This window comes from Balaenoptera musculus, chromosome 6, assembly GCF_009873245.2.
Source record: "Balaenoptera musculus isolate JJ_BM4_2016_0621 chromosome 6, mBalMus1.pri.v3, whole genome shotgun sequence".
NCBI classification, from domain to species: Eukaryota; Metazoa; Chordata; class Mammalia; order Artiodactyla; family Balaenopteridae; genus Balaenoptera; species Balaenoptera musculus.
In genome coordinates, this window is record NC_045790.1 from 113,401,490 (window position 1) to 113,414,339 (window position 12,850).

The 12,850-nt window shown below is 56.6% G+C and overlaps 1 protein-coding gene across 1 annotated transcript in view; it reads right to left on the bottom strand.

Annotated features, from left to right (window-relative positions):
• Nucleotides 1-12,850, bottom strand: part of COL5A1 (collagen type V alpha 1 chain) — a 167,692-nt gene that overhangs the window by 119,819 nt on the left and 35,023 nt on the right. Inside the window, 3 exon segments of the mRNA XM_036854371.1 lie at nt 567-729; nt 1,687-1,900; nt 7,783-7,950. Coding sequence (XP_036710266.1) covers nt 567-729; nt 1,687-1,900; nt 7,783-7,950 — 545 coding nt within the window.

Below are 12,850 nucleotides of genomic sequence, written 5' to 3' on the forward strand. Positions count from 1 at the left end.
CCACCTGCCCCGACGCTGGGCTGCTATCAAGGCTGACACACGTCAAGCGCTTACTATGAGGAGGCCGTGGTGCTTTATAGCATTCAGCCCCATGTAATTCTTGCCACGTTCTATGAGGGAGCTGCATTCGTGATCCCATTTTACAGATGGAGAGGCTGAGGCTCAGAAACGTCAGAGCAACCTGCCCAAGGCCCGGAATCAGCAAACAAGACAGTGGAGAGTCCGGCCCCGCGGGCCTGCACCGAGGCCAGCTCCCCTGCCCCCGAACCTCTCACAGTTACGCACGTGGCCCCAGGAGGACCCCCAAGAGAGGTGAGACCCCCAACCTCATCCTCCCCACGGGCGCAAAGCCTGCGGGCCCGTTCGAACGCCTGCCCGTCTCCACGGGCAGACATCACTCCTGCCGTTCACAGAAGCAGGACCATCAGTAGGCGTTCCCTCCCCAGCCGCCCCCAGCAGAGCGCCAGGATCCAGGCAATGTGGCATCGGCCTGGCTGGCCCCAGGTCCCCGAGGAGAGGACAGGCGTGCGTCCCAGATGCGCAGGACAGCCCGGCCCCCGGCTTACCTCAAACACCTCCTCATCCAGAATTCGGGTGCCAAACACAATGATGCCGTTAACGTCTATCACGGGGTGATTGCTGCGGTCCAGGAATGTGGTCATCTTCTTTTTACAGTCCAGGATCAAGGTGACGTTCTTCCTGTGGATGCTGAGAGCGATTCTGTGCCACCTGCAGAGAAACAGACAGCCAGGCAGGTGAAGGGGGGCTGGTGTCATGAAGTACCAACACGAGTGCCTCAACTGCAAATCCCTGGGGACCCAGGAGGACATCTCTTTCCTGCAGTGTCACGGGACTGAGCAGTTCAGAGCCGAGCCTCCGTGGGCAGACAGGCGTGGGCACAGGTCCACACCGCGTGCCACGTGAGACCCACTGGACTCAAAAATCAGGTCTCTTATCTCTGGGATGAGACCAGCTGTGCAGCCCGGAGCACAGCCCTGAAGCCTGGAGTGGGCTGGTCAGTGGGTCAAGGGCGGGGAGACCTGATAGTACTTCCCTATGTACCATCTCAACCCCCAAGAGCAAATGCAGGCTGCCGGAGAAACCAAGTCTGACAGGAAATGGTGGGACTGATGGATCTATATAAAACTCTCAATTAGAAATGCAGAAATCATGTCTTGAGGTCTTCAAGGATCACAGCACGTGGCCTCTGACGTGTCCGCCAATTAATTTCAAACTACCGGGGTTTAGGGATGCATCCAACAGAGAATTCTGGAAAGACCTGACTTCTTTTTCTTTTTTGTAAATCATTCACTCTCACATCTGTGTCTGTATCCTTAAGGATACCTTATATCCTTTCTGGAAGAAGTTGGGTATAACTTCACAGTCTCCCGTGTCCCTTCGGATACTAAGAGGCTAGCATCTGATACAGCTTAGTGCATTTTACAAAGGGGACGTGGAGGCCCAGGGAGCAGAAGGCCTCCCCAGAGCCACAGAGGATGAGCCCAAACCAAGACCCAGCTCCCAGGACTCCAAGCCCAGTGCTCTCCCCGACCTGCGGGCATGTCAGCACCATCCTGCTATAAAGCACATTCTGCTATAAGGTCCCCAGATCGGCCAGGGTCTTTAGGTGACCTGCCCCGACCCTCCAGCAGGAGAAGGAGTGGGTTGCTGAGTGGTGCCACTTACTTGCCATCTGACAGGTTGATGCCTCTGAAGAGGGGGTAGTCCTCCGGCCCTGGTTTCCCTGTGTGGTCCTCATAGAGGAAGACCGGAGAGCGGCCCATCTCCAGGCCGATCTGCTGGATGCCCTGCTCATTGTAGATGGAGACCAGGAAGGCCTGGCTGCCTTTCTTGGCTTTCACAGTGGTTAGAATGGAGAAGTCCTCGGGAAATGCAGATGCTGGAACAGAGGACAGAGATAAGGCAGTCGGGAAGCCCCCAACCATGCCCAGCCACAGCTCTCTGCAAACAAACCAGCTCAGGGACCTGGCAACATCTGCTGGATATGGTGGTACATTTTCTGCACATCTGCCCCTTGATCAAACTGTTCCTGCAGCCTTCCCCTAACACCACATGGTCAAACCTACCCCCTTCGAGGCTCAGTCCAAATGCAAACCTGATTGGTCCTTCCAACTGTGAGCCTTCAATGCTATCTTTTTCAGTTCCCACACCTCAATACATCTATGTATAAATCCTTCTTAGAACTTTCTAGAATGTGAGCTTCCTCTGGGCAGGCGCTGTTTCAGATGTGTCTTTTACCCTCCGTAGTGCCTAAAGCTGTGCCTAGCAGACTGTGTCTCATTTTGCGCCCTCTGGAGGGAGGGAGGAGAGAGAGAAGAGGGGAAGGAAGGCAAGAGGCAGCGGATCATGACTAGAATTGCACTTTTTGACATTTCCTGGTTGACACGCAAATCAGAGAAAAAGTAAAATAAATCAAAAGACTACAAATTTAAAAGGAAAACCCAAACCCTGGTATGTTGGTGGGAGGGAGAGTTCCTTACAACACAGGCCAGAAACAATTTGAGGCCATTAAAAGCCAGACCCGCGCTGGCCCTGCCGAGGGCACAAGGTTGCTCCAGAATCCTCCACACGCACGCCCTTCACGCCCTGCCTCCACGGACGGGAGAAGAAATCTCAGCCCCCTCCTTCCATCCATCCTGGTTCTCTCTGTGTGCCATTTGCAATTCCCCCGAGAGCGAGGGCCCGGGGCTGACAAGAGAGCTGGGCTATCGATGCACAGCCAGGAAGGCTCAACCCAAGTCAGTGTGCTTCTCAGAACCAGGCCGAAGAAGTGAGCCCGAGGGGTGTCAACAGGGACACCCGGCAGAGGAAGGACAAGGCCCTGCGGCTGAAGCTGCCTCACGCCCAGCATGCTGCAGAGTGCTGAAGCCCAGCCCACGGTCCTGGGCAAGGACAGAGCCCATCATCAGACCCACCCCTTCTTTAGAACTGTAACAAGGTCAACCAGATGGCCCACGTGGCAGAGCGGTGGGGGGGGGGGGGTCAGTGCAGCTTCCAGTGGGGATGCTATCTTTGGGCGCCCTCTGCTGGCGGAACTGCTGCATGGCGGGGCAGCTGGGCTCTGCTTCTGGTCCCTGTGGTGAGCGCTGCGGATGCCCTGCTGACAGCGGGGGGAGGGGTGCCACGAAAAGAACTGCCCCTGCAGCCCCTGGAGGACCCAGGGTAGACACACGGTCTCTCTAGCGTGAGGACATGAGGGGTCACGGCAGCTTCAGGCAGAGAACCCAAACCCCAAAGGCCAACAGAGTTGTGTGAGTTTTCAAGGCCGTGATGGAGAGCAGGTGGAGAAATCCATACCACGGCCCCCAGAGCTCTGGCTAAGGTGCGGATCTGGAAAGGCCCAAGGCTCACAGCCCAGGATCTGGCCCCGTGTTAAGGAGCTAGAAGTTGGGGTCTGTTTGCTGTGCTCAGCACCGTGGCCCAGCCCATCCCCCAGGGCGGGAACCAGCTGGATGCCTCCACTCCCGGAGAGGGGGTAGGTTTGGCCATGTGCTGGTAGGGAAAGGCTGCAGGAACAGTTTGATCAAGGGGCAAATGTGCAGCAAATGTCTGAGCGCCACCATATCCAGCAAAGTTTGCCAGGTCCAAGTGGAGGGTAAGGTGGTCAGTGTGGTCATCTGTTTGAGGAAAGGCTGGCTTCATTGAGGAACCAACTCAGGCTGCCCTTCCACAGACGGGAAGCCATTTGGAAAGAGGTCCATGGAGGTCACTACCGTCACAGCTGTCCCTCCACGCTGCCCTCCAAACGTGGGATGTGAGAGAGAATCAGAGATCCCGGTCTGAGTGAACGGCCGTGGTAGGGGAGGGGGTTTGCATGCAGGCCCCAGGGGGAGACCCCAGCCAGGCCAGTGGCAGGACCTCGGTGGTGGCCCTTTGGTCCCTGGGGGTGAGCAGGCACTAAGGGGCCCAGGGTGGTGTCCGACCCCAAGCATCTCAGAGGTCCCTGCTCACGTCCAGGATGGACTTCAATCACCATGTGAGCCCGTGACCCCCTCACTCTCATCTCAAAGGGTCGCCTGCCTCCCGTCCCCACCCCGTGATGACTCCACGCCTCTTAAACTCACCCTCCTGCCTCAGATAACGAGAAGAGTGGACATGGGAGGGCCCCTCCCCGTCCCTGCAGCGTGACGCACCCCCCAGGACCACGAACCCCCTTGCTCCCGACTCACTCAGATGCTGCCTCCCAATTTTTAAATCGCTACAGTAACACACGTTCTCAGCTCAGATAAGCTGAAAGGAGAAATTACGTTTAATATTCATCTCCCTCCTGGCAAAATAACAAAGGATTTGTTGTCACTTTAGAAACCGTTCATTCTCATCTCGACATGAGCTGGACGCTGACACGCTTTATAATCTACACTGTCTGGGAGAAACTCGCCTGCTAACCAACGCTTCATATTTTATTTCTCAGAGAAAAGTCAAAACTGAGGGGTGAGCTCAGCAAGAGGCCCAGTTACTTCCTTAGACCATTTCCTTTCCACCGGGGCTGAAGCCCAAAGGCACGGAGCAGTTTAGGTGTACAGTGGGTGTTTAATAAGTGCATTTGCTATTAAACTGAACCCTACTAAGCCAACAGTTATATGTTCTGCTGGACAGAGGCTGATTCTGGAGGTCCCGCCCCACGGTGGAGGGCAGGCCTGGAGTGAAGGCGGAAGAGTGAGTGGGAGACATAACTATGCCAGGCCCCGTCTCAGACCCTGAGCAGGAAGGGAGTCTCAGCGGCCCCGAGGTTACCAGAGGGAGGGCGAAATGGGGAGAGGACCCCAATCCTAGGCAGGAGAACAGAGGAGGGGGCCGCGTGACCACGGGGAGGCTGCCTTGCCTGGATGTCTTCGGAGGGGATGGCTGGACCTGGGTGATGGCAGCAGGCCCGTGGTTCCGGGACACAGGGGCACACCCCCAGGGGCCAGGGCAGCCTCATGGGACACGCCTGCCTCCTGCATTCAGGGAGGGCCCATGATGGCTTCTTCTAGGGTCTCAGGCCAGCCTTCCCTTGACGTGCTGCCCCCCACGCCCGCAGGCAGAGGGTGATGAGGCACAGGAAACGCCCCCCTCCAGGCAAGCTGTGCAACCCTCTCTGGTTTGTTGGTGGTCTCCACTTCCCACAAAGCGTCACCGTCCCGGGTTCTGCTTTAGTCCTTACGGCCTGGTCTACCCAGTGTCAGGACCACCCAGCGCCAACCGTCAAGGTCAGTAACTTGTAGTTGCACTCCTGGTCCTGCTGATTCAGAACCCAGATTACAGGCTCTAAGCAAGACCAGAAAATCCTCTTAGGATCGGGGAGGAACACTAGGCCCCGTCTTGCTGGCAAGTGCAGAGAACACCAAACTGCTTCTCTTCACCTGCTGGGAAGGGGGCAAGTCCTCTGAAGAACCCCAGCCCAAGGAACCTTGATTTCCCCAAAAGAAACGGCCTAGATCGCAGGCGATCTGTACAAAGCGGGACAATCAATGACTGGGGGAGGCCGGCGTCTGGGCTGGGGAAGGCGGGCAGGTCCTGCAAAGGCTCCCAGATACCTGCTCAGCTTTGGCCCCCAAGTCCGCATCCACGACCCAGACCCACCCGGCCTGCACAGGGGCGCCTGCATCCCCAGAGAATCCAGGTGGCCTCTCGGGAGAATGATGGGGGTTTTCTCGTTACCGAGAGGTCACCCGGACCCGGACCTCCTTTGCACTGAGACGTTTAAAACGTTTATGCTCAACTCAGGCCACCATGGCCTCGGCCTGGCTGGAGCCACCTGACCACACCACCCCTTCCTCTGCAGCTGCCCAGCAGACACTGCGTCTAAAACGCAGCCAGACGCCACGGCTCCCCAGGAGGCCAGCATCCAAGCACAAAGCAAGATAGGTGGGTGCCCCTTCCGAGGTTTCCAAGAGAGGAAAGGCCAGAGAGGCTGTGTGGTTTCATCAACCCTGGGGCCTGCAGAAAAGACCCCCTAGAAGTTCCCGCTTAAATCATCCCCGAGGACCTCCAGTTTTATTTGGCATTAATGAGACGATCATTATATATGGACCCATTGTACCCCATAAGCTAATGATGGCTAGAAGGCGCTGTAACGGCCTTTTAAACTCTTTGAGTATCTAATCAAGATCCTAATTTGAGAGGTTAGGAAAAATGTGGGCTTAAAAAAAAAAATCCCTGTCTGGCTGTTGAGGAATTCATACCAGATCTCCAATAACTGGCCTATATTCTGAGACTCTCTGATACTTCCCGCCCCAAGATAACCAGGGTCGTGGGGGGCGAGCAGGTGTACTAACTCCAATGAATTGGTTGTGACCCTGAATTGCGTGGCAGGGATCAGATTCAACTAATTGTCAGCAAAGCCACTACAGATGACCTCGAGGTAGGACACCTAATTCCACAGGACGACCTTGGAAGGTGACCACGTCACACACATGTCAAGCAGTGGGTGTCTGTCCCAAAGTGCAGTCACCATTGTCTGGGGCCGTCAGCTCTCACAAGCCTCCCCTGCCCCCAGTCCCTCAGTCCCCCTAGGACAGGAATTCTAAACTGGGGACTCGGGGCAGGAGAGCAGACAGCTTCTGGGTGATTCTAAAAGATACGCTGGCCCCAAGAAAGGATAAGAAACACTCCTCTGGCCGTGCGGGAAAGTGAAATCCCCGCGGTTCTTTGTGGCGAGTCACCCAGGAGCCCTGGCAGTGACCCGTCTTCAATGATAGTCAAATGCTCTGGAAGGGGGATGTCTGGCTCCCGAAGGTGGTAAAGTGGGGGGCTCTTTAAGATAGTGAAGGGGCTCAGGGACCCGGACAGATCTCACCGACCCCAAATGACATTCCTGGAAAGAGCAGACCCAGCCCCTCCCGCAGAGACAAACCCTTAAAAGTCCCCATTGGATTTAAAGGAAAGCTGAGAAAAGAGCTGGGGTGAAGCAGAGAGTTATGAGTGAAAGGGTTAGAGGGAGCAAAATGCAGCCCCTGAAGGAGTGAGTCCTTCTGGGACCCAGTGGGGATGTGACAAAACAGAGACACCATTACTTGTCAAAAGATTGCCTGATTCAGGGTTCAACGTCCAGGGTGCATGCAGTCACCAAAAAGATGATGTACGGTCTTCTAATTATTACAAAACATCTCCTGAGGTGAGTTCATCTGCCCAAGGTCCCCTGGGACCTTTCTGATGTGAGTCAGGAAGAAGAACTCCTTTGAGGTGGAGGGAGAGGTTATCAAACCTGGGCCCAGTGAGCCGGTCCAGATATAGGCCCCGAGGGTGTGAAGGGGGGGGCCGTCAGGGACCGCTCGGATGCCACATCCGAGCAGCAAACATCACTTCCCGCTCTGGGTACATAATTAAAAGCAGCGATGTGACACTTGGCAATTGATTCTCATTAAAAGCCTGCACTCTCTTGCTGGGAGCCATGACGTCTGATTCATGTGTCCCTTAACGTCCTCGCCCCCAGTCAAGCTTCTGTCTGGAAGCGTTTCCTTTCCCGTGACCCCAGGGTTTCTCTTAACCCCGTCACCCGGGAACCATCCATCTCCTTTTCGCCTCTGGAGTCCTGACAGCCTGTCCACAGCTGGAGAGACACCTGCTCGGAGAAGCAGTGTGAACAGACGAGGCCCCGCTGTCCCTTTGGTGGTGGATGGTGAGGGGTGCCGGGTTGTGTTTTCACTATCCTGACCTCGAACCAGGCTCATTCGCGGAAAACCAAGCACGTTTCTCCACCCCGCCAGCTCCCGGCTCTGCTCCCCGGCTGGGGCCGGGAGATGGAGCCGCACCCCACCAGGCACACACGCCGTCTCTTACCAGGGTACAGCTGCTTGGTGGGCGCGCTGAGTTGGGCATCTTTTGTGACCCTGTAAGCAACATCCGGGCCTTTGGAAGATCGCCGCGCTGCACAAAAGCCTGTGGTCTTGGTTATTCCGTCAGGCAGGTTGTGAAAATCTAGAACCTTCAGGAGATCTGCTGGCTGAGCTGAAAGGACAAAGAGGAGGTGTGGGGTTAGCCACGGGCAGGAAGGGAGGGCACACGGGGCAGGCCCCCCCTCTGGTGAGCCCCCAGAGGGTTTAGATGAACTGGAAACCAACCTTCGCCACCGCCCTTCACCCGCACCTCAATCTCTGACACTCAGAAGATAGATACCAAGGGATCAGCTCAGAAACCGGGTGCTCTTGGGGGCAGGACACCCCACTTTGTAGAAATGCACACGGCCAGAAATGTTCCCGACCTGGTCCCCGCAAGCAGCCGCCCACCAGCAGCAAAGCCTCCCTGATTCTGCATTCGCGTTGCTCTTTTTTTTCCCCAAGTGCCGTACAAGCCCTGGGCTCCCAGACACCTCTCCTCATTAGTGTCACAGAAGACCTACCCCAAACACAAGCTGAAAGGCAGTGTTAGATCCCACAGCTGACGGAAGCAGCTTTACCAAGGCCGGTCCTATGAAACGGGAGTGACTGACAGCTCATGAAATCTGTTATGTAACTGCTGGAGTGCGTGCCTCTCCTGGGTGCCACGGAGAACAGTGGGCATGCCCCTGGCACATTTTATCCCCCATCCTCATCCAATTAAAACATAATTTTCCCATAACAGTTTACACAGATAGCCAGATTCTATTTGCCCCCAGAAGACCGGCGCATACAGGGCAAGACAGCGCAGAACCAAGAGCAAGACAGGGGCGGGTCCCTGCATCCCTTCTGGAAAGTTCCTGACCTCCCTCCAGGGCCCCGCAGAGAAGGGAGCAGCCCCTGATGGCAGGGGAGAAGCTGGCATTCTGGTGAGCTCAACTGTCCCCCACAAATGCAAAACATAGCCTCCATGTGCCTGCACATGCCCCAACCACATCAGAAAGACCCCAGGCCTCCAGGCTGTGAGGACCACAGGCTCGCGCGCGATCCACACACACGCCCACCCCCCGCCCTAGACAAAGTCAGTTTTGCGTGGAAAGTTCAGCTCATGTTACTACAAACAAGAGTCCTGGGAGTCCAGGCAGAGAAAGTAAACTCGAACTTGGAGTCAGCGTGACAGGACATCTGTGCAGCTGGGCTTTTGGGGAACCCAGTGGCCAGCACCCGCCTATCCATGTGGGTGTGGGTGGGGCTGCCACACCCCCTCCCCTGGGGCACGTGGGCCTCCCTGGCCAATCAGAGCACAGCACCACCCTGCCCCAGGGGCTTGGTCCAGGGCTGGGCATGTGACAGGACCAGGCCAAGGAAGCTCCATCCTGGGGCTTTTTCCTCTCTGCTCTGCTGGCTTCACACACGGATGACGAACCTGCAGCTGCAGGTGGCTGTCTTCTGGGGGTGTGGGGAGCGCCTGTCTGAGGATGTGGACAGACTCCCACCACACAGCTTGGGCTCCTGGATCAAGCTGTGCCTGAAGACAACTCAGCTACACAAACCAACAGGTTGTCATCATGCTTATGCCAATTTGGGTTAGATTCTGACACTTGCCACTAAAAGTCCACATCCACTGCTGGGTGCAACAGCAGGCTGACACAAGCTTGCCCCTGGGATCTCTGGGCTCCTCAACTATTCAGTTCCCTGGCCCACTGACCTTCCTCCCCAGAGGGTCGTTACATGCCTGGGACTCGCTCAAGAGGAAGGTTCCACCTTTTTAACAAGGGTGAAAGCTTTGGAGGTGAGAAAGGACCACCGAGGCCGGTTTCCCCTTGGCCGGGTTCTGAGCAATCCTGCAGCCAAGCTGTTGCATGTGGAGCCCAGCACAGCTGTGGGGGTGGGTGGCCATGCAGCCCCGCTGCTTGTCCAGGCAAGTCCTTAACAAGAGAATCACCCAGATGGAAGCCTGGAAGGGGAGCAGGTGCCAGGCAGGGCGTTTAGCGCAGGCATGGTGGACGGTGCCAGAGGGAAGGGGGGACGGTGCCCTGTAGGCCACTCTCACCCTGAGGAGCTGGGCATGAGGGTAGGACGGCAGGTTGGGCCAGGCTCTGAGGGCGACCAGGGTGGAAGCGAATTGAAGCTGCTCTCCATCACTAAACACACACCAACCCCCGTCCCCGTCCACAGTTCCCTGCAAGGCACCGTACTGCCCAGATTCCAGGGTTCTGAGGGCCCCTGTTCCAGCGGTGTCATTTCTATAACTCGGCTTTGCTGCACACCTCTGTCACTTTAATCAAGGGACCAGAAACCTGGGGGGTGAGGATTTCCCACCTCTGCAGAGGGAGGGGCACGGTAGGGACCCAGGACACCCTTGGTCCAGGCTGGCGTCCACCACGAGTAGAGTTGCTGCTTCTCAGGGCCTCTCTGATTCCCCTGGGTGGCTTCAAGCTCCTGCCCAGAGCCCTCCCCCCACACAGGGGGGTCAGCCCCTTGCACGTGGGTGGCACCTCCGACGCGCTCGGCACCAGCGACCCCTCCCACCCCGCCCCACCCCCGCCGGAAGCTTGTCCACTTGACATCAGAAGCAGAGCCAGACGCAGGTGCCTGGCACAGCCCAGGGCCTCGACTTGGCCTATGGGGAGAGATGGGCGTGCCAGCCGCTGGCTCACCTGCCCTGTGACACAGCCAAGCTCTGGCTCATCTCTGAGATGGTCGGCTCCAAGATCGGCTGTGGCCAGGAGAGGCATCAAAGATCCAGGCTGGGTGGCTGGGACTCACATCCCAATAGCCGTGATGCTCTTCCCAGATGCACAGGCTTGTGGACCTGCGTCTTCCATGGCCAGCAGAGAGAGCTGTTTCCCAGAAGCTTTCCAGGCCATGTTTATGGACCTCTGTTGCAACAAGCTGAAAAGGCCACCGACATTTCCAGGCCCAATGCCACCCCTCCTGCTTGTGCCAGAACTAAAAACGTATTTTTTTCATTTTATAAAAGGTGCGGTAATGGCTTCCATGGTCTCTCCTCCCTGGTGACGCCAGAGACCCCCTCTTTGAACTGGGAGCCTTGGTTCCTCTATCAGGGCAAGAATTCCGCGGGAAGACAGCACCAGCTTTGGGGACAAGTGGGAGGGGGCTTGAGCCCAGCATCACCCCCCCCCCCCCAGGGAGAACATCTCAGGGCCACTTCCTCTCTCGAGGTCAGTGAGAGAAGCTATAGCAGCAAAGAGCCCAGCACAGTTCCTGGGACCCGAGAGCCCAACACCCAGAGCCCTTCTCCTGGCTCCTCCCTCCGAGCAGAGAACGTCCCGGGGCTCCCTGGGGATCACCGTGGTCCACTGGTTCAGGGAAGACAGAAAAGGAACTGACCGTGCAGCCCGTGCACCCTACCGGGGGTCCCTCCCCACCTGAGGACCACAGGTGACGTGAACAAGGCAGCTCCAAGGGCTTCGTGGAAGCAGAGCCTGGTGGCTTCCACGTAACCCTGGTCGTGACCGGGATCGCCCCCGTGCTGGGAGCCCCCAGGAGCGGCGGGCGCCAGGCCTGGGCTCACGCAGGCTCTTCCAGTGTCTTCCTGTTCCGTGGAGCCTGGGCGGCTGAAAACTACATTTCCCAGACTCCTCTGCGGGAAGGGCTCGGGATGAAAATTATGTTCCACACTCAGAGGGGGAGCTGGAATGGGAGAGAAAGAAACCCTCTTCTTGCAGGGTCTGGGACCAGGTCACGGGGTCCACAGACATTTGCAGACTTCTTGAAGTCTGGGCGCCCTCCCACTCTGGTGGTGCGACCATGAGTCGGGGGGGGGGGGTCTGGTGACCCCACCTCTCCTGCTCTGCCAGTGGCTGTGTAAGCCCCTGATTCCTGCACTCGTCTCCTTCCCCTACAGTAGCCTGCTGTTCCCTTTCTGCGTGTGCACTGAACCTGCCTGAGACCGCGTAGATGTAACCAGGTATTACACCCCCAGACCCATAAAGGAATGGACGCCAGAGAGGTCAGTTTTAAGGCAGAAAGGGGGAAGCTGAGAAAGAATCTGGAAACGCAGAGTTGAGTTCCAGTTGCCCTATGCGAGAAAGGCAGCATGAAGGCCCTGAAAAGCAGTGGCACAAAGGAGGAGCTCAAATATAGAAGTGTATGCTGTACACCTGAAACACAACATTGTAAAACAACTAGACTTCAATAAAGATATATATATAGAAGTGCAGGATGGATGGATGGATGGATGGACAGATGGATGGATAGACAGACAGATACATAGACGGATGGACGGATGGATGGATGGAAAAATGGATGGAGGGATGGATGGATGGGTGGAAAGATGGATGGATGGATGGACGGATGGATGGACAGATGGACGGATGGACGGATGGATGGGTGGATGGATGGATGGATGGATGGATGGGTGGATCGACGGATGGATGGGTGGATCGACAGATGGACAGATGGATGGATGGATGGACAGATAGATGGGTGATGGACAGATGGACGGGTGGATGGACGGATAGATAGACGGATGGATGGATGGAAGGAAAGATGGATGGATGGAAACATGGAAAGATGGATGGACAGATGGACAGATGGATGGACGGACGGATGGATGGATGGATGGATGGACAGATGAACAAGCAATACACGTGTGAATGGTGCAAATCAGGAGGTAGATGTCCCAAAGACAAATTTTACAATTGGCCTGCTAAGCAGTCAAACATTCCAGCTGCCAATGGCAATGTCTCCACCAACCACACGAAGATGACCTCTCTGCCTCCCCCAAAAGGCACTTCCACAATCATCCCTACACGTCAGCTGCCCTGTGCTCCTCTGGACACAGAATAACGGAATAAGGGAGCTCCATGTCACCCAGGGTCCTGCCGGCCCTCATTTCACAGAGATGCCAAAGCAGCCATGCAGAATGACTGCAGCGTGCTGCATGCCCGGGGCACTCATGACCTGGACCACCAGTGGGTCACTCTGACCCAGCATGTGGAACCAGAGATGGCAGGACTGAAGCCATGCTGGTGAGCCTGGAGGACACGGCACACAACCCCGCCGAG